The sequence below is a fragment of the Telopea speciosissima genome, chromosome 5 (genome assembly GCF_018873765.1).
Source record: "Telopea speciosissima isolate NSW1024214 ecotype Mountain lineage chromosome 5, Tspe_v1, whole genome shotgun sequence".
NCBI classification, from domain to species: domain Eukaryota; kingdom Viridiplantae; phylum Streptophyta; class Magnoliopsida; order Proteales; family Proteaceae; genus Telopea; species Telopea speciosissima.
Genome location: NC_057920.1, coordinates 45,587,475 through 45,608,528, shown reverse-complemented (window position 1 = coordinate 45,608,528; position 21,054 = coordinate 45,587,475). Strand labels below are relative to the sequence as shown.

At 41.3% G+C, this 21,054-nt stretch overlaps 1 protein-coding gene across 3 annotated transcripts in view; it reads right to left on the bottom strand.

The window, feature by feature from the left end:
* The window catches only part of LOC122661647 (aminodeoxychorismate synthase, chloroplastic), a 112,904-nt gene extending 98,667 nt beyond the window's left edge, over window positions 1-14,237 (bottom strand). Inside the window, exons 1-2 of one of the 3 annotated variants that reach the window (XM_043857112.1) lie at window positions 14,187-14,237; window positions 12,851-13,257 (exon numbers count right to left, since the gene is read on the bottom strand). In XM_043857112.1, coding sequence (XP_043713047.1) covers window positions 12,851-13,193 — 343 coding nt within the window. In that variant the 5' untranslated portion in view covers window positions 13,194-13,257; window positions 14,187-14,237. Of the gene's footprint in view, window positions 1-12,850; window positions 13,669-14,186 lie in introns of those variants that run through there. The other 2 variants (XM_043857113.1, XM_043857114.1) reach the window with 2 other exon arrangements.
* Window positions 14,238-21,054: the final 6,817 nt, after the last annotated feature.

Below are 21,054 nucleotides of genomic sequence, written 5' to 3'. Positions count from 1 at the left end.
TACGATAGTACTTATACCTCATGTGACATAGTATCCATGTTAGGAGCATGTTTATTTTAGGTCATTCATCATGGACTATCTGTATGTGCTTGCATGTTTTTCTTTACTGGGCTCAGTGGAGCTCACCCCTGTGGATCCTCATATTTTTCAAATGATACTGTCGCTGGTGTTTCTGTGAGAGTCTCTTCTGCTCAGGACACTCCTTCAGCTCTTGGAGTTGATACTCCTCTTGTGGTAGAGCACGATGTCTCATGCTCATGTGACGACTGCGCGTTCTCTTGAATTGCTTGACAGACCAGGCTATCTCCTTTCTTTTTGTTATAACACTTTTGTATACACACTATTGTAGATATGTCTTTTGGTTTTGAGTTACTGTGTGGGATTGACTTGTAACTCAACTTCACTCTTGTATACTGTAAACAGCAGTGAAAAATAATGCTTGAATGATCTTAACCGATCACCAAGGCCCTTTATTTATATAGAATTGAAGTACAATTAATCAAAGTACAAATAGGAATGTTGCCTCAGTCCTAATCCTATTAGGAATTCCTAATACAACTAGGAATGCCAGAATAGGACTCGGCTGAGGGAAAAACAATAAAACAAAGGGAAAAAATAAAAGAAGAGAATCATAATCTGACTAGTACTACTCCTAACTCGACTAGGACTAATCCTAATCAGCTAGGACTAGTAGGACTAATTCTAATCTAACTAGGACTACTTACCCCAATCAGGTAAGCAGCCTATTTCAACACTCCCCCTCAAGTTGGAGCAAAGATGTCAATCATGCCCAATTTGACTAGATTGGGATGAAACAATTTTCCAGACAATCCTTTGGTGAAGATATCAGCAAGTTGATCCGTAGATGTCACAAAGGGAATACAAATCAGCCCATCTTCTAACTTCTCTTTGATGAAATGCCTATCCACCTCAACATGCTTAGTACAATCATGCTGTATAGGATTGTGTGCTATGCTGATTGTAGCCATGTTGTCGCAGTACAACATCATAGGAAGACGAATAGGAACACCAAGATCTTGTAGCAAACCTTTAAGTCAGAGTAACTCACAAATACCTTGTGCCATAGCTCGAAACTTAGCTTTGGTACTAGAACGAGCAACTACATTTTGCTTCTTGCTACGCCATGTGACAAGATTTCCACCTACAAAGGAGCAATACCCAGAAATAGACTTGCGATCTGCAGAACCAGCCCAATCAGAATCAGTGTATGCTTCTATCCGTAGATGACCATACATAGACAGAAGAATTCCTTTTCTAGGAGCTGACTTCAAATAGTGCAAAATACGAAGAACAGCCTCCATATGAGAAGAGTAGGGATCATGCATAAACTGGCTCGCAATACTCACGGCGACAGCAATGTCAGGACGAGTGTGTGAGAGATAAATTAGCTTCCCTACAAGTCTTTGGTACCAGCCTTTATCAACAGGCTCACCCTCTTTTTTCTTGAGTCGAACAGTAGGGTCCATAGGAGTATCTAAAGGATGGCAGCCTAACAACCCGGTTTCAGCCAATAAGTCTAGGACATACTTCCTCTAGGAGAGAAAAATGCCTTTAGAAGATTTGGCCACTTCAATCCCAAGAAAGTATCGTAGCTTTCCTAGATCTTTAATCTCAAATTCTTGTCCAAGGAAGGTCTTCAACCGTCTGATCTCATCACCATCATTGCCGGTAACCACTATATCATCAGCGTAGACTATAAGAACAGTGAGTTTTTCACCAGCCCTCTTTATAAAGAGTGTGTAATCAGCATTACTCTGCTTATAGCCCACAGAAATCATGGCCTTGTGGAATCGGCCAAACCATGCTCGAGGTGACTGCTTCAGCCCATAAAGTGTACGCTTCAGCCTACACACTTTTCCTTGGTTTCTGTCACAAGAGAACCCTGGTGGAATGTCCATATACACCTCCTCATCCAGTGTTCCATTTAGGAAGGCATTTTTTACATCTAGTTGCTTCAAATCCCATCCAAGGTTGACTGCACAAGATAATAACACACGAACAGTATTTAACTTTGCAATAGGTGCAAAAATTTCCTGGTAATCAATGTCGTATGTCTAAGTGAACCCCTTGGCCACGAGTCGTGCCTTATACCTATCCACAATGCCATCTACCTTCTGTTTCACCACAAACACCCATTTACATCCAACGGTTTTCTTCCCAGGTGGAAGAACCACAAGCTCCCATGTGTTATTTTTCTTCAAGGCTTCCATTTCTTCCATCATAGCTGCATTCCACTTTCCATCTAATAGAGCTTCCTGCCAATTGTTAGGAATACGAACAGAATAAAGAGAGGAAACAAAAGCACGAAAGGATGGGGAAAGGGAGTCATAAGAAACAACATGAGATATGGGATGCTGAGTGTAAGTCCTGACCCCTTTGCGAAGAGCAATAGGTAACTCAGGAGAAGGAACATTACCAGGTGGAGAGGCAAGTTCTGGATCCAAGTTCGGCAATTGGATGGGTACTGGAGCAATAGTTGATTGAACCTACTTATGTTTCCTTGCATAGGTCTTCATGTTACTAGCATCAATCCTCCTCTGAAATTCACTAATAGCCCTCTGGATAGGAGTCTGGACAGGGGTAGATTGCTCCCCCTGAATAGAAATAGTCTCCCCCTGTAAAGGAACCTCTCCCCCTGACTCAGGGGGAGTATTAGGGGCAGGCCGAACAGGTTCAGACTCGTGGTAAACAGACTAAAGTGGAGGTGGAGAGTCAATAGTCAACACATCTTCACTAATACTCTCCCCCTGAAGAGGTGGGGACATATAATATGGAACGCTTTCATGAAAAACATCCATGCTGACAAAAGTCCTGCGGGATGGAGGGTAATAACATTTGTACCCCTTCTGAGTAGCAGAGTATCCCAAGAAAATGCAGCGGAGACTACGTGAGTCAAGTTTACCAGGGGACCTTGTATCCCTGGCATAACAAACGCAGCCAAACACCTTAGGTGGAACTATAAAGGAAGAAGAGCCACGTAATAGCTCAACAGGGGCTTTGGAAAGAACACGACTGGGCAGCCTATTTAAGGACAGCATCCCCCCAATAAAGGGAAGGGACATTGCGAGCAAATATAAGAGCCCTAGCCACCTCCAAGAGGGGGCGATTTTTCCTCTCAGCCACACCATTTTGGGCTGGAGTGTCAACACAGCTGGTCTGATGGAGAATTTCATGGGCAGCAAGGTATTTTTGGAACTGACCTTCCATATACTCTTTCCCATTGTCACTCCTCAAAGTTTGAAGAGTGGCATTAAATTGGGTTTTAACCAACTGATGAAAGTGCTGAAAACACGAAAAAACTTCATTTTTTGTGTGCATAAGGTATACCCAAGTGAACCTAGAATAGCAGTCAATAAAAGTGACATACCACCGATGTCCAGACAGGGAAGCTTTCCTACTAGGACCCCACACATCAGTATGAACAACTTGAAATAAGGAAGAGGATCTGTTATTAGAAATAGGATAAGTTGAACGCGTCTGTTTAGCCAAGACACAAGGCTCACAAAAAAAGTCTTCCTTATTACAGTCTTTAACTAATACTGGAAATAAATTTGATAAAGTACCTAAAGGGGGATGGCCTAGCCTAGAGTGCCATTTATGTAATTCAGAAGAGAAAGATGCCGACGGTAAAGCCTAGGTAGGTGTAGGATCGCCATCAAGCAGGTACAATCCACCATGCATTTTACCCGATCCAATCGTCTTCCTCGAGTCCAGTTCCTGAAAGACACAGTGAGTAGGAAAAAAAATCACTTTACAATTCAGGATTTAGTGATACTGCTAATGGAAAGAAGGTTAGTGGTAAATTTGGGAATATGCAACACAGATGACAGGGTAAGAGAAGGAGAACAACCAATGGATCCTTTCCCTGATATGGAGGAGAGGGACCCATCAGCAATTTTGACTTTATCCTTACCAGAAGTAGGAGAATATGTACTAAAAAGGCTGGAAGAACCTGTCATGTGATCAGTAGCACCGGAGTCTATGATCCATGGATTGGAAACTATTGAGGCACAATGACCAGCAAAGGAAATACCTGGGGGCAGAGAAGGAACCTGAATTGGCAGCAGATGTAATAGGGGCAGCAGATGTGTTCAACAGACGCCGGAGAGCTTGAAGTTCTTCCTGGGAGAAACCAATGTCAGTAGTGGGAGTTGAAGCTACACTTTCAGTGTGATTGGCTTTGTTTTTTTACTTGGCACGACCACGTTTAGCCTCAAAATCAGCAGGCTTCCCATGAAGTTTCCAACACTGAGCCTTAGTATGGTTTGTGGCAATGATCACACTTCACAGGCTCTTTAGTAGTAGCATTAGCAGCAACACTGTCAGAAGAATTATCAGTAGTGGAGCTAACAGTCTGCAAGGCTGATCTTTCAACTTTAGGAGTAATCATCATAGCAGCCCTCCTTGTCTCTTCACTGTGCACATAAGAAAAGGTTTCCTCCAAAGTGGGGAAAGGAACCCGACCAAGAACCTGCACCCGAATAGGATCATACTCATTATTGAGGCCAGCCAGAAAATCATAGACCCGAAACTGATCTACATAGGTGTGGTAGGCAGCAACATCAGTAGTGGTAGTAGGCTGAAATCAAGCATAGTGATCCAATTGCTGCCATAAACACTTGAGGGCAGCATAATACTTAGTAACAGTCATCTCCTTCTGAGTGGTATTTTGAAGTGTTTTCCTGATCTCATAAACCAGAGCACCACTCCCTGAGCGACCATAAGTACCCTTGACAGCAGCCCATATCTGAGTAGTAGTGTCAAGGAGAAGATACTGACTAGAGAGGTCAGTGGTCATGGAGTTTAGAACAAAGGACATCACCATTGCATTATTGGCAGCCCATTTAGTACGAGCAACCCCTTCTTCAGTAGGTTGTTTGGTGGTGCCAGTAAGATGGCCAGTGAGTCCCCTACCAGCCACGGTCAGGGATAATGATCTGGCCCAAATTAAATAGTTTGTGCCATCAAGCTCAATGGCAGCAGCATAGGGAAGAAAATCAGTCCTATTCTGATCTCCTCCAGAAGTAGCCGAAGTAATCTCTGAGTCACCCATAGTGCAGCCAGGCAGAAATCGATCCTTGAATTTGGAAAAAAAAATTCAGATCTTCAAAAAACAGCAGCAATTGAGGCTGAAAGAGAGGTCGAGTGCAGCAGTGTAACCAGGGAATTAACCCTCAAAAAATCTTCTCAAACAACAGCCCAGAAAGCCAAAATCGATAAGGTGTCAGGGTTTTTCAAAACCCTGACATTTCAAAACTCTGACAGTTGAGATCGATAAAGGGAAAAGAGGGGCTGGAACTTGAGTGCTTCAGTGTATGATAATTCAGATATAATAGATGCTGTCCAAAGGCCTGCAGGTGGTGCTCCACAATGAAGAATCAACCTTCCATGTCAATAGTGTCGATCTCCAAAAAAATAGAAGCAGTCCAAATATCGCAGAGAGAGGTAACAGCAGCTATCATAATTCTGTATTTAGGGCATGAAAAAAATTGAGGTGTGATGGAGGGCAGCACTTAGACCATAATAGGATCACCTCATCAGTGCTGCCCTTGAAAGATGGAAAGAACCAAGGGAAGGGAAAGAAAGAAAGAGAAGAAATCGATGGAGAAGATGGAACAATGTGGAAAAGTTTTGAAAAAAAAAAAACCCCTAGATCAGAGAAGACTGCTTTGATACCATGTAAACAGCAGTGAAAAATAATGCTTGAATGATCTTAACCGATCACCAAGGCCCTTTATTTATATAGAATTGAAGTACAATTAATCAAAGTACAAATAGGAATGTTGCCTCAGTCCTAATCCTATTAGGAATTCCTAATACTATTAGGACTTCCTAATACAACTAGGAATGCCAGAATAGGACTCGGCTGAGGGAAAAACAATAAAACAAAGGGAAAAAATAAAAGAAGAGAATCATAATCTGACTAGTACTACTCCTAACTCGACTAGGACTAATCCTAATCAGCTAGGACTAGTAGGACTAATCCTAATCTAACTAGGACTACTTACCCCAATCGGGTAAGCAGCCTATTTCAACATAAACATATGACAGCTTTATCACTAGATTCCTTTATTACTGCCTTATTCTTTAATATTTAAATTGCTTCCGCTACATTTAAATTCTATATTGTGATAATGATTGTAAATAGGGTATTGCACTTGCGATCCTGGTGGGTTGGTTGGATGTCAGAGACATCCAGTTACACTTGGCCCTTATAAACCGGGTCGGGGTGTGACAAAGATGAGATGTCCTGGGGTCATGAAGGAAGCGGCTAACTACGCCCACGGCATAGGCAATATCAGGTCTGGTGTGAGATAAATAAATCAACCGACCAACAAGCCTCTGGTATTGTTCCCTGTCAACAACATCTCCCACAGCACTACATAACTAATGGTAAACCTCAATGGGAGAATCAGCAGGCTTACAACCAAGCCTACCTGTTTCACTAAGGAGGTCGACAATATATTTTCGTTGAGAAATAAAAATCCCTTTGTCAAATCTTGCAACTTCGATTCCATGAAAACATTGTAGGGGTCCAAGATCCTTGGTTTCAAACTCTGTAGCCAACAGATTTTTTAGATGGGAGATCTCAGTATCACTATTCCCAATGATCACTATGTCATCCAAATACACAATCAAGGCTGTGATTTGGGATCCACTTCTCTTCACAAACAGAGTATGATCAGCGTGGCCTTGATGGTACCCAAATTTCTTCATGGCCTTTAAGAACCGACCAAACCAGGCCCTAGGAGATTGTTTGATTCCATAAAGAGACTTTTGTAACCTGCATACTTTGCCAGTTATGGAGGTTGAATCAAACCCAGGAGGCAAATCCACGTAAACCTCCTCTTCGAGTTCACCATTCAAGAAGGCATTTTTTACGTCCAGTTGTTGCAGGTTCTATCCAAGGTTAGCAGCACATGACACTAAAGCTCTAACGGAGTTCATCTTTACCACAAGTGCAAAGGTTTCTTGGTAGTATATCCCATAGGTCCAGGTAAAGCCCTTGGCTACCAGACAAGCCTTGTACCTTTCAACCGTACCATCAACCCTTTGCTTGACTGTAAACACCCACTTGCACCCAACTAATTTCTTCCCTTAGGGGTGTGGAACAAGTTCCAATGTACCATTCTTGTCCAAAGCTTGCATCTCTTCTACCATGGCAGCCTTCCACTTTGGATCTTTAATGGCTTCCTTCCAATCCTATGGAACAGACACAGAAGACAAGGAAGAGACAAAAGCAAAATGGAAAGGAGAAAGGGACTCATAATATACAAAATGAGAAATAGGGTGTTGAGTACAAGAGCGACCACCTTTTCTCAAGGCAATGGGAAGATCATCAGTGTTCAGAATAGTACTAGCAGGAGGAGAAAAATTACCTGATGGAGAGGGCGCATCTAGGAAGGGCGCCACAATGGGTAATGGTTGGTCTCTCATAATCTCCTTGTTCTTGGATCTATTCCGAGTATAGGTTATTACATCCAAGGGGGCAGGAGCAGAACCTTTCTTATCATTATTGTTACTTGGAGGCTCCCCCTGAAATGTAATGTCAAACTCCCCCTGAACTGGGATGTCAGAAATATCAGGATATTAGCAACAACCATAGGAGAAATAGGGCACGCTTCCTCTTCCTCAAGACTCTCCCCCTGAAGAGGAAGCGTGAAATAGGGATCCTGCTCGTGGAAAGTGACATCCATGGTGATATAGAGACGGCGAGATAGAGGGTGATAATATTTATAACCCTTTTAAGAGGCCGAGTATCCCAGGAAACACACTAAAAAGCACGAGGATCCAACTTAGAACAAGTAGAGGAGGATTTGTGGACAAAGCACACAGCCAAAAACTTTGGGGGGAAGGGAAGTACAAATGGTAGGGTCAGGGAGAAAGGAGAATGGTGTTTTAAAGTTAAGAACACTGGAGGGAAGCCAATTAATAAGGTAGGCTGTTGTTAGGACAGCATCTCCCCAATAATGTTTTGGGACAGCAGTGGTAAACATCAAGGCACGGGCAACATCCAGGAGATGGCGATTTTTCCTTTCAAGGATGTCATTCTGCTCTGGAGTCCTAACACAAGAAGTTTGGGAGAGAATGCCATGGGAAGAGAGGTACTCTTGAAAAGCATGGTCAAGGTATTCAGTGCCATTATCACTGCGTAAGACCCTGACAGAGGCATTAACTAGCATAGCATGAAAAGACTGAAAGCAAGAAAAAATATTAGACTTGTTGTGGAGGAGATAGATCCATGTGAGGCGAGTACAATTATCAATAAAAGTAGTAAACCATCGAAAATCATTGTAATCAACGGTCCTAGAGGGACCCCAAACATCAGAATGAATAATAGAAAACTGAGTATTACTATTACTATCACTTGGAAAATAAGATGTTCGGGTGTGCTTAGAAAAATCACACATCTCACAATTAAGTTGTTCCACACCACAATGTTTAACTAAATCAAGAACACAGAACGTAAAACATGAAAAGAGGGTGTCCCAAGCGACGATGCCAGTGGAGGAGCTTGGTCAAAAGAATATCAGAACGACAGATATAAGCAGATGAGGGAGCCGGAACAATTGGTGCAGAATCCAAGTACAGACCATCACGGACCCGACCATACCCAATCGTTGCGCTCGTCACCAGATCCTGAAACACACAATGACTGGAAAACAAATGAACTGAACAATATAATTCACTGGTTAAATGATAAATAGACAATAAATTAGCACATAACTTGGGAACATGTAAAACAGAAGAAAGAGAGAGATGGGAGCTACAGGACATGGAACCTTTACCCGAAATGGAGGACAGGAACCCATCGGCAACACGTACCTTATCCCGCCCAGAACAAGGAGTAGATATGGAAAACCTCAGAGTTGCTACTCAAGTGATCGGTAGCCCCAGAATCAATTAACCATAAAGGATTGGGAGAAGAAACATGAAATATACCTGACTGGGCAAGGTTGGAAATAGGGGAATGAGAAGGTCCAGTAGTCAACTGTGTCACCAATTTTAAAAGGGCAGCCATTTGATCCGGAGAGAAGGGTGCTAGGGCAAAAGTAGCAGGGACAGTATCAGAAACATCAGAAAGAGTGGGCTGGGGACGGGCAACACCAGGCTTAGCATTGCGCCCATTTTTTGGGCACGCATGGAGCTTCCAACAAGTCTCACGCGTGTGGCGAGGACGACCACAGTAATCGCATTGCACTGGTGCACGAGCTGGTGTAGTACCTTTAGAGAAATCAGCAGGAAGAGGTGTAGATGGTGTGGTGAGTAGGGCAGATCGAACCGGAGTAGCAGTAGGCATCATAACTGTCTGGCGATGTTCTTCAGATTTAACCATATTGTATTCCTGAAGAAGTGTGGGGATGTATCACGCCCTAAGATCTACACATGAACCTGATCATACTCAGGATTAAGTCCTGTAAAGAGATCATACACCCGTTCCATCTCCCTCTCTATCTGGAAAGTATCAGCATCATCAGAGTGAACCATGGGAACTGGGTGATAGAAGTCCAGCTGTTGCCACAGAGAAGTGAGGGTAGTGTAGTATGCAATAAGGGAGAGCTCCTTTTGAGTAGTGGTCCGAACTTGGCGGCGGATCTCATAAATCTGAGCATAATTCCCTGCCTGGGAATAGGTCTGGTGAACAGCATCCCATAATTGCTTAGCCGAATTAAAGAGAACAAAGTTTGGAATCACAAAGGCTTCTATGGAATTAATGAGAAAAGACATCACCAGAGCATCATTAGAAGATCATGTAGCAACAGAAGTCTGATCTGTAGGCCTGGGAGATTCTCCAGTACAAGTCCCACATAATTATTTCCACGCAGGGTGAGAAGACAGCCACGTGACCAAGTGAGATAATTCTGGCCATTTAATTTGATAGGGCCAGGTTGAAGGGTAGTAGACTGCCCTGTGGAGGTTGAATGCCCAAGCGGAGGAAAAGGGAGAGTACCCGTCGAAGTAACACCGGTATAATCGTCGCCCATGGGAACAAGCACGAAGAAGCAGTAACGCAGGAAAAGGTGGGCAGCAGCCCAAGATAGAAGAGCCAGTGGGTAGAGGTGCGGCGGAGATTGGCACAGTGACGGGGTCGCGACGGCAGCACGGCCAAGAGGAGGGGCCACGGTGGAGGTGCGGTGACCTGCGGGTCACAGCGATGGCAGCGCCGGTGAAAGGAGGCCGGTGGAAGGTGGTGCAGCGACGTGGTCGCGGCGTGTGCAGCACTGGCGGAAAACGGAGCGGCGACGTGGGTCGTAGTGGCAGCGCAGCCAAGAGAGGGGCCGCGGGAATAGCGCAGTAACCTGTGGATCACGGCAGTAAGCAACACCAGCGAGAGAGAGAGAGAGAGAGGCCGGCAGATATGGCGCGGCAATCAAATCGTGGCAGTCAGAGAGAGAGCTGCAGGGTCTGGCAGTGAGGGGGAAGACCGGTAACCAGGAGGCAGCGGCAGCGGAAGCGGAAAGCAATGCGCAGTGAGGAGGCACGGCGGAAGAGAAAAAATTTAATGGTGCATGATGCTGGGAACGTCTACCATGCTAGACGGGGAGGTGAAGCCTCCAAGGCAGCGGCGGCGGAGGTGGAGAGAGCGATGCGGAAAACCAAAAAGATTTTCTAGGGTTTCGGGCTCTAATACCAAGTTCGGAATCAGAGGTGAGAGAATGAATTGACTTGTCATTAATGACGGAGGTCCTCTTATTTATAATGAGATTACAACCCTAAGAGGGCAAAAAGGAAAAAGGGAAATAATATAAAACCCTACTATAAAGAGATAAAATACTGATCACACGATTCTCAACATCATCCATGTTCAATCCCTCAAATCCATTGTTGTTTGTTCCATCATATTTCTCCCAACCTCCATTTTCAATTCTCAAGAGCCTTCCATTTGTTTTTTCAACTACAACAGCCAAACCCCCCAGTAAATCATACCTGTTGGCTGGAATAGGACTGATTGTGATGAAAGATGTGGTATCCCAAATTCCCTTGACCTGCCTTAGCCAAATCTCCAAGAAACTCAATTTTCCCTTCTTGTCTAGACTTTATTATTGCTAAATTTATTAACAGTTTGACCCAAATTTTTCAATTTTTGTCTCAACTTCTGCACCCCAAATACCTTGGATATTCTTCTACCAACAACAAGAAAGCCTTGAGGACACGTTCTATGGAGTTAGGTAATGATTTAGCACTTATTCACAGCATTCTAACCCGTCGGATAGAAAAGGAAGGTATAGATCTATCATGTTTTTTTATCAAATTTTCCTTTGCATACTTAGCATGAAATTATGCACATATGATTTGTTTGTTTCTTTATTTATAGCAGTACTTGTTGAGAACTTCTGCATCTATGCTGAGATATATGAGTTGGATACCCTTCCCAGTCTTCCTACTTTTCAGTTAGGATAATTTTCTAGGTTTCCCATACCTGTCATACACTAGGATCCTTTTGAAACTTGAGATCAGACCCTTGAATTAAGTTCAGTTTCTGTTATTCTGTTCCTATACCTGAATAAAGTAATCCATTAAGTTCTGGTTTAAATCTGAATCGAAATGTTTGTTTGTTACTTACTCTTTAATTCTGGTCACTTCTACTTCACTGCGATTCTGGTTTATTACTGAGTTTTTTATGCTAAACCTTTAGACTTCTAGGTTGGTTTGCCTGTTGCTACATTAGCTGATTAGGAGTATAATTAGGTAAATCCATCATCTCACACAAAGTTTTCAAGCACTTGATGATGCACATTCTGGTGTTCCTTAACAAGGAACATTTTACCAAGGCAATCACATAAAAGCTTGTTCCACTAAACATCCAGCCAAGTGCCTCACAAATCCTAAATGCATCATCCTAGACTAAACAGAAAGCCTCATGCTCATATAGGTCATCCAATTATCTAATGTGGAATCCTGACTTTGAATTATCATATTGAGCAGAACCATAACTATTCCTTTAATAGGTAAATTTCATATTTACATGCTTTATCGTATGTTCAACAAGTGAGTAGAATATTACTTCTTTTTTGTCACGGAAGCTACTCATTAAACAGGCACATTTCCTGGACAGTCATGACAAGAATAATCAAATAATTGTGTGTCCAGATATATGTTTAGGCTCCTAAAACCAATAAATAAATGAAACAAAAATAAAATTCAAAACTGAAGTTAAATCCTAACACCTAGGCTTGTTCTAAACCAAGGATTTTGAGTAGGATATGTTTCCCAGTCCAAGCAAGAAGGGATAAAAGCTTTGTTTCTTGTTAGGAGTCGCAATGTGCTGGCAACAAGAATAGGCTGAGAAGTTCAGCTTTGTGTATAGTAGTAATGATCTAAGTGTCACATGATGTAGACTATAGAAAGCAACAAGATGCAGGCATGCACAACCAGAGCTGCGGAGCAATGAATGAACATTTCCTGCTCACGGTAGAGCAGAAAATCAAAACAAATACTGTAACAATAACAGAACCTGAATCAACACTTAGTCATATGAAAGAAAGAGAAGTCGAGGAAAAGAAGAGAGGGAGAGAGATAATGAGAGAATACTGCCCACGGTTTGAGGTCGGAGCAGAACACGCAAAACCGTGGAGGGAGGGGATATTTGTATTGGTTATAAAAATTATTATAAAGTTGAATCCACACCTAGGACTGACATAAGTGAAGAAAGAACAAAATAACAAACTATGAATAAAACACCCTTAAGAACTGACACCAATAATAATATATCTTAACAAATACTCTTCAAATTCCAAACAAAAAATGAAGAAAGGAAATAACATGGATATCAATAAGTCATCATACAGAGAATGTGTGCGAGTGGGAGAGAGACAGACAGACTTACCTCCATTTATGACAGACAATTCGTGGTAGACATTGTAAGTATAACTATCATAATTGTCAATCAATAATGTCCTCACAACTTTGAACTTCAGATTTGCCTCACCCTCTAAATGCTTCTTTACCATGCTTGATTCTTGTAACGGTCCAATTACCAAATGAGGAGAGAGCCCGACCTTTCTGTCATCACAATTCAATACTTGAAGCTGATCTTGCGTAGAGAAACAACCAAGCCGTCCTACCCGTCCCACATTTTTGGATATTGGTAGTCTCTCATCTGTGCTCTGTAAACCCGTGGAACATGGGGATGGGATCACATATGATGGTGAGACCAAACCGAAATTCATCTTTGTCTTCAGAGGTAAATGATGAATTGATCAGATAAGCTGCTCGCCACTGCCTCTATACTTTCTGGAAATAGCAACATGATCCAGTGAGACATGCCTTAAAAATTCCTGCTGACGATGCTATATGGATCATGTCAGCGTAATTCGAGTACTATAATGAAAAAAAGGTTATTTATTAGACAAATACTATTGTCTGAAGATATCCATTTTGATGAAAACAGATTAACAGAGTAAGCAGATAGAGTCCAAAATTTAAAGTAATATTCCACAACTTAAAACAAACAGAAGACTAGTATTGTTGGTGAATTAGAGAAGAAAAGCCCAGTGACGAGGGGATGGAACACAAAAACTTTTTGACATCAACCTTCATGAACGTCTAAGCCTCGAAAGTGTACATTTTGGGACAGGGGAAGCTACTTAAGATTCAATATTTCAGATGGCCCGTCCATAAACTTAAAACAGTAACAAAACAGCTTAAGATTTGCGTGTGAGCTACGAAGGAGGGATAAAGATAAACGCTTTTTGATTTACGTAATGCAAGAGAGTTAGTGATTAGTGGGTGAATCGACGAAGACAAGTTTCGAACATGGGGTGTGCAGCTATGACAAATCCAATGAAACCAAATCTCCAACTGGGTATCCACCTGTAACTGATTTTCTTCTTCATTTGTCAATAATCTACTCTGGTGCATTCTATCAAACGTTTATAACCATAAACCAACTGCTTCAAACTCTACAAAACCAATCCCCATCATTTCTTCACTATATTTTTCCCCTTGTTTTGAACTTCACAGGTAAAATATAACTTAAAATCCATAAAAAAAACGATCTGGGTTTCACTAAGCAAACAACCAGATGAAAAACAAGTTCCATTTTGTTTTCGTTAATGGCTACCCAGAACGTTTGAAGTATATAAACAATGAACCAAGATGAGCGGGCAAGCAAATCCAACCCATTCCATTCTTGTTTGTATCAACAAATCAGAAAATCTCACCTTGCAACAGAAGAGATGTATTCGCGTAATCAGGTTTGCTGTGAAAATACAGAGACGGGCTGAGGGTTTAGATTCGCAAGTCTATACGTATTTATAGCCTCAATTTATCCCACTCTTTTCAAGATTGAAGGTCATAGATACGTATAGGTTCAGGTTCAATGTCTCTGAATCATGATTCAGTATGAAAGCTTGCACATGCGAGGTCTCTTTAAAACCCTCAGATTCGATGACATTATGCGATATTAACCAGTCCAATGGCATATGATCAGAGCGGGAATCTCTCGACATTTTTTCTTTTCGTGACAACCTCTCTTCCATGATTCCATCCCATGACATGCGGGTTTCTCTTTTATACCAACCGTACGGCGTGCCCCCGTTGGTCCCCTCTCTATTTTTTTATTTTTTTTATGAAAAAATAAAATATGAGAAAAAGTTCTCTGTCCGGGAGTGTCACCTACGCCAGCACTCTCATGAGTCTCTCTCTCCTTCCCATGTGAAAAGTCACCCCTGCCCCTTTGTTTTAAGGAGGAGAGAGACAGACACATGGGAGTGCTGGCGTAGGCCACACTCCCGTACAGAAAACTGATTCCCATAAAAAATATTACAACTAGGCAAAAGATACAGAGATGTAGTTCCTTGTTTGAGCATTTTTAGCTAGGTTATAAGCCACCACAAAACAGAAAGGGTCCCCCTTAGTACTAAATGTAATGTCTTGTCCTATGGTATTTATATACACAAATTCCTTGAGAAGTGGCCAAGGCCAAGGAGTATGTATTGGAGTTCGAAGAAACTCGACAATCCGTTGATTGGAGCACCACACTTCTTTCACCTTCAATCCTAGATTGAATGCATGCTCGAGACCTGTCCGGATACTAACTAATTTTGGTTCCATATGACGAGACAAATTAAAACTCCCTACAGCAAGCAAAGCAAACTTGCCATCTAACAAAAATATATAAGACCATCCTGCTGAATTCACTCTTGGTCCCCTCCCTATCTATTTTAAGTAAAGGAAACTTTCTCCCCAATTTTTATACCGTTAGACACTTTAATTTGTATGAAAGGATTGATTTTTGTTGTTTTATGAATTTGATCATGGTTATTAGGTAGGGCAAAAGTCCCGTCGCCATCATCTTAAGATTGAAGTGTCAAATAAATTAGGTAAAGTTGCCACTACCACTAAATTTTTTCTTTAATGTAGGGTTTCTTGGAATATTACTTAATAACACAAAGCACTAGTGAGTAAGTTTGGCCCGGTTGGCCCTGGCCCGCCATCAGCCCGAACAGGACCTAGGTTGGATTTTTCAACCCTTAGGGCATGTTAGGGTTGAAATTTTTAGGCCTTAGGTTAGGGTCGGGCTGGGTCGAGGCTTCAAGCTAAGCCCAGCCCAACCTGCCCTGCGTTAGGTTATGCTTTACAATTTATTGTTCAAAACTTTACATTTTACAATTTTTGTTTAGTATCTAATTATCTATTGGTTTACCAAAAAAAGGCTAATTATCTATTAAACGAAAATATCTTACAATTTTAAGATTGGGCTAAGTTTTTTAATCCAAAGAAAAGTCTAATAATCAATTGAGTAGGAAACAAACCAATACCCAATCACATGTGCCTCATATTTTTAATGCATATGACGATGTAAATGGCAAAAAAGCAGGGCAAGTTAGGGCCAATCAGGCCCTAGCAAAAATCAAGGTCAACCCAGCCCTTGGCAAAAACCAGGGTCAACCCGACCCCTGCCCGGTCCGATTAGGGTCAATTGGGGTCGGGCTAGGCCGGGCTGACTCCCAACAGGTTTGGGCCTGGGCTGAGATATAGCCCGACCTATGGTCGAGCTGGGCTTGGGTTGAGCTAAGAGGACTCAGGATTGGGCTAGGATTTTAAAAAACCCGGCCCAACCTAGCCCTGTTTCACCCCTACAAAGCATCAATTGGACTTACTAAACTATAAAAAGTGTTTGAAACTAACCAGAATTATTATATTATTGGGAAAAAAGGTTTTCTGGTCGCGTGGATCCTACACCCAAACACAGGGGCCTACATATCGAGGGTCTATTTGGAAAGATTTCGGGTCAAGGTGACGCTAATCGGAGATTTCAGTTGAATTCTACACGTTGCTTCAACTTATTTTGTACTTGAGAACAAATCATAGTTTTCGCTCAGGATCGACCTGCGTTGCCAGCAAGAGAGTGGGAATCTTCCAAGATGACTATGTTGATGGGCTCAAAACACGACTTTTTCCGCTAAACTTCGTGTTTACAACTCCTTGCCTTATGAAAGAAAGCGAGATTCCCCCTAATACAATCAATATATTTCCCTTTTTTATCTTTGGTAGGCCTCGTTTGTTGCTAAAGGCCCCTATGTTGGTGCAAGGGCTACACGACTAGGCAGTGATCTTACCTTTTATTGTTATACAAATCAAAAGGATATATTACCAAACTACACAAAACAATACCTATTATGCACATTTTGCAGTGGACCTTTTTGGACTATTATACCTTTGTTAGTTGTTGGAACGGTGAAAAGATGTCTAATTAAAGGAGCGAGAGATAATAGAATTGTTCCATAATTCCATGGGGCATGTTGCATCAGCCAAGAAAGATTTGATGAAAGGGAGATTTAGCCCTTGTGTTTGCTAAATAAAACATCAATGGAGCTATTAGAAATAGTATCATAGAGAAAATGTCACGACCCAATCCCGATAAGGAATATAATAATAATAATAATAAAGGAGGTGATTGGGACGACACACGTCATCCCACTAAGATACTAGGATCACAAATACAATGTCCCAATCTACAGTCCTAAACTAACATCAATGTTACATTAATATCAGAGTGCAAAAAGAAAGTAAATATTACATTTCCAAATATCAAATGTAAGCGGAAGTGTTTAAGAGAATAGTTACATTATGTTCAATCACTAGGTGATACAGTAAGGTTAACACAATGTTTCGGACTGACCCTAACATAACTACATAAAATGTAATAGGATATATGGAATGTTTATACAAGGCTCATAAGCCCAAAAAGAATCAAAAGGGAACAAGTCCCAAGTAATCAGAGTGATCCATAAGCACAATCATCACAGGGGCATCCATCGCCGTGCACCTCAGTCACAGCCTCTGGATCCTCAACACCAATATCATCATATCCTGAGAGTTCAACCTCAAGTCTAGCAAGATAGCCACCACCTATATCATCATCTAAAAAGAGTGTATACATGGGGGTTAGCTCCACCAAGCTAGTGAGGAGATGGGGATGCACATACACACAAAAGCATAGATAGTCCATGGTGCATGCTATTATTAATTCATTTACCACCTAACATACAATACTAAGTCAATGTATATGCTACTGTAATAACTCGAGAAAACAATAGGGGTCCTTCCATTCTCACCACAGAGAACCTTAATTATTACCTTGGGGTCCATGTCAACCGTAGCCTCATACCATCCAGAGGTAGACCCTGATAACCATTACTAACCCTGGCCTGACCTATCTAACTCTCCACAGGCGGCAGGTACTCCGATTACTCAACACCTAAACCCCTGTTGGTAAAGGTAGTAGCATAGGGAACTAAACCTAACTACAGGTATACTTCATGAATCCTATCGTGTCGAGAGGTACTTCGGGTGTATCAATGTCTCATTCCATCTAACACCAGGTACTAGCACAACACGGCGCATACAAGCAAGAATGACATGTAAGTTACAAGTTTACGAAATCTGGGTTTCCAGTACCGGTACTTCACGACACCGTAACCCAAAACAGTGCACATCATCAATATCATCAACATCAATAAAAAATAAGTGAAATTATGCAATCATGTTCATAATGATGCAAGCATGGTTCAAGATTTGCGATATTTCGGTTAATTTCGGAAATTTTGACATGTCCGAGACGAAATGGCTAGGCAAAATGAAAAAGTATAAGATTTCGTCGAAATTTCGAGCCATTTTGGCATATTTCGGCGATATACCGAAATATCACTGAAATGTTACAACCCCCCTCCCCACGTGACTCATTAAAGGCCCCCTATAAAAGCCATATCTCGCTGCTAACGGTCGAAATGTTACAAACCCTCCCACGTGACTCATTAATTTTCTTATTTTAAAAATTGATTTTCCTACATGAAAAAATTAAGGATAATATAAATTGGATGGGGATCAATTAAATATATGTTAGAGACCAATGGCCGATCTACGGCTTCATGGTGCCGAAAAATATTTTTTTGCCCATAAATAATTATTTTTATTTTCAAAAATTAAGAAAAATATTTAAAAAGAAATAAATAAGGAAAAATATTAGGTTTTGGTTTGAAAAATCATGAAAAACTATAGAAGTAATTTCTACATGTTTTTGAAGTGCATTAAATATATATTATGTTTAATCATTTTGGTTTTGTTGTATTAGGTCAATATTTATATGAAAATTATTTATAAAAAATTGTTTTTAATTATGAGAAAAATATGAGGGTTAGGGGAAAATATTAAATAGCCATACAATTGTTTTAGTATTCTCAAAAGTATCAATTGAAGTGCTTCTACATTAAGTTTTTAATTATTTGTTTTACTTACACAGAAAAGAAGTATTATTATGGCGGATCGTGAAAGACAACATGCGAAAGGAAAGCAGAAGGTAGGGGAAAGTAGTCAACAGAGGGAGCAGAGGGAGCAGAGAGAGCAGAGGCCAGCCAGGCAGCCTAGGGGTGACATTGCATGGTTACATGGCACTCCAATTGATGGGATAAGAGAAAATCACAATGTAACTATTGGCACATGAAGTTTTTGGGAGGTGGGTCTAGTAGACTTAAACAACAACTGACTGGAGGATCTAAAGATGTTGTAGGTTGCTATATGATCCCTACTCAAGTAGCTAGGGAAGTTGGTGACAATTTGAGGGAATAGAATACGAGGAAGGCTGACAAGCAGAGGGTAAGGGAACAACTTGAGGAGGTAGTGAGGAGTTCAATGGGAGGAGGAGAAGGAGAATACCATGATGATGATGGTGATAACTCTGATGATGATGATAGTGATGACCCCATCTATGTGTTTGATGATATACAAACACCACAAGAGGCTAGGGACTTTTGACGTTCGATTTCAAGGAGTAAAGTTAGTTTTTGAGATGACCAGCCAGCAGAGACAGAGAGTAGGGGATAGAGGAGGAGCTGGCACATCTAGAGGTTCTAGAGTTGGTGGGTTGTTGAATCTTTTTAAAAGATCACAAAGTATGAAGGCAGCTCCAACATTTCTATATGTACCAGCACCACTATCAGCATCAAATCCTAAACTACATAGGAAGAAGGGAAGCACTCAACCAAAAACCAAAGGAGCATGGAAAAATATGAAGGGGTTAGTGAAAGAGTCAATAGCTAAGTGGATGCTATACCATACCATCCCAGCAAACACCGTACAAGGCCCCATTATGATATCATGATTGATACAATTGTAGAGGTTGACCCAGGGTTCAAGGGGCCCACCCCATATGAGGTAATGAATGTTTATTTACCTCAACAGAAGTCTGAGATTGATGAGTACATTGGTGAAATGAGGAGTATGTGGGAGACATATGGGGTGACTCTAATAGCAGATGGTTGGACTGGGCCTACAAGAAAGTCCATCATCAATTTTATGGTCTATTGTGATGGGAAGATAGTTTTTCTCAAATCTGTGGATGCATCCAAAGAGATAAAGGATGCAAAATACATTTATAGATCATTGAAAGAAGTGGTTAAAAAAGATGTAGGAATAGAGAACGTTGTCCAGATTTTAATGGATAACGGAAGCAACTTCAAGAAGGCCGGTGAGAAGATGATGAATAACAGTAAGTACCGACTCTTCTAGACTCCTTGTGCGGCTCATTACATTGATCTAATGCTGAAGGATATGGGGAAGTTGAAGTTGGTGAAGACTGTGGTGAAAAGTGCAAGACAAGTCACCAAGTTTGTATACAACCACTCCTTTGCACTAAATCTATTGAGGAAAAAATGTGGGGGTCACTTGGTGAGGCCGGGCATCACTAGATTCGCCACAAACTACATTGCCTTAAAAAGCTTTGAGACAGAAAAACGGGCTGAGATCTATGTTGGCTTCTGAGGAGTGGTTTGGAAGGAAGGGTTCTGTTGAATAATGTGCACCAAAATACCATGGAGGTAATATGGTCTTTTTATAATTGTAATTTTATGTTTATGTACCTCCTAGTTAAGTCGGCTAAGCTAGGGATATTTTAGACATTAGGCTATAATCTATTTTATTATAAATATAATGCTTATTTGATTACATCGATCATACAAACAACATTCTCTATATCAGATCTGCCATCATGGTATCTAACATGGCATCAGAGCAGGTTTCGAACTAGGGCCCTCACTTCTCTTTCTTTCTCGATTTCTCCTTCCTCTATCTTTCATTCTTGATTTCTTCTTCCCTCCTCTCTCCTTTTTTGTTCTTCATTCTTCCACAAGGACAACACTGATGAGGTGATCTAAAGATCCAGATGCTGCCCTCCACTACCTCATTCATGATATAAAAAAAAATTCTGCTCGATAGAAGATTGCTCCCTATCTGCGGTATTTGTAGCCTTCAAGTTTTTTTAGATTGATCCTCTCTACAAAGTAAGAACTCGATTCACTTTTGAAGTTCAAGAACTGCAGAAGATTATTGCGCAAACTTCTATCCATTCTCTTTGATCGATTTTTTTCAAAATTCTGGTTTTTTCCAAATCCCAAAAAATATTGATCCTTGTGTTGCTGGTCTCTGTTGAAGCTGATTTTTGGAAGAGTGACTCTCCACTCCTACAGGCACACTCAATCTCAGTTGTAGCTCCATCCATCAAGGTTTTGGCACCATTCCCCCTATATTGAT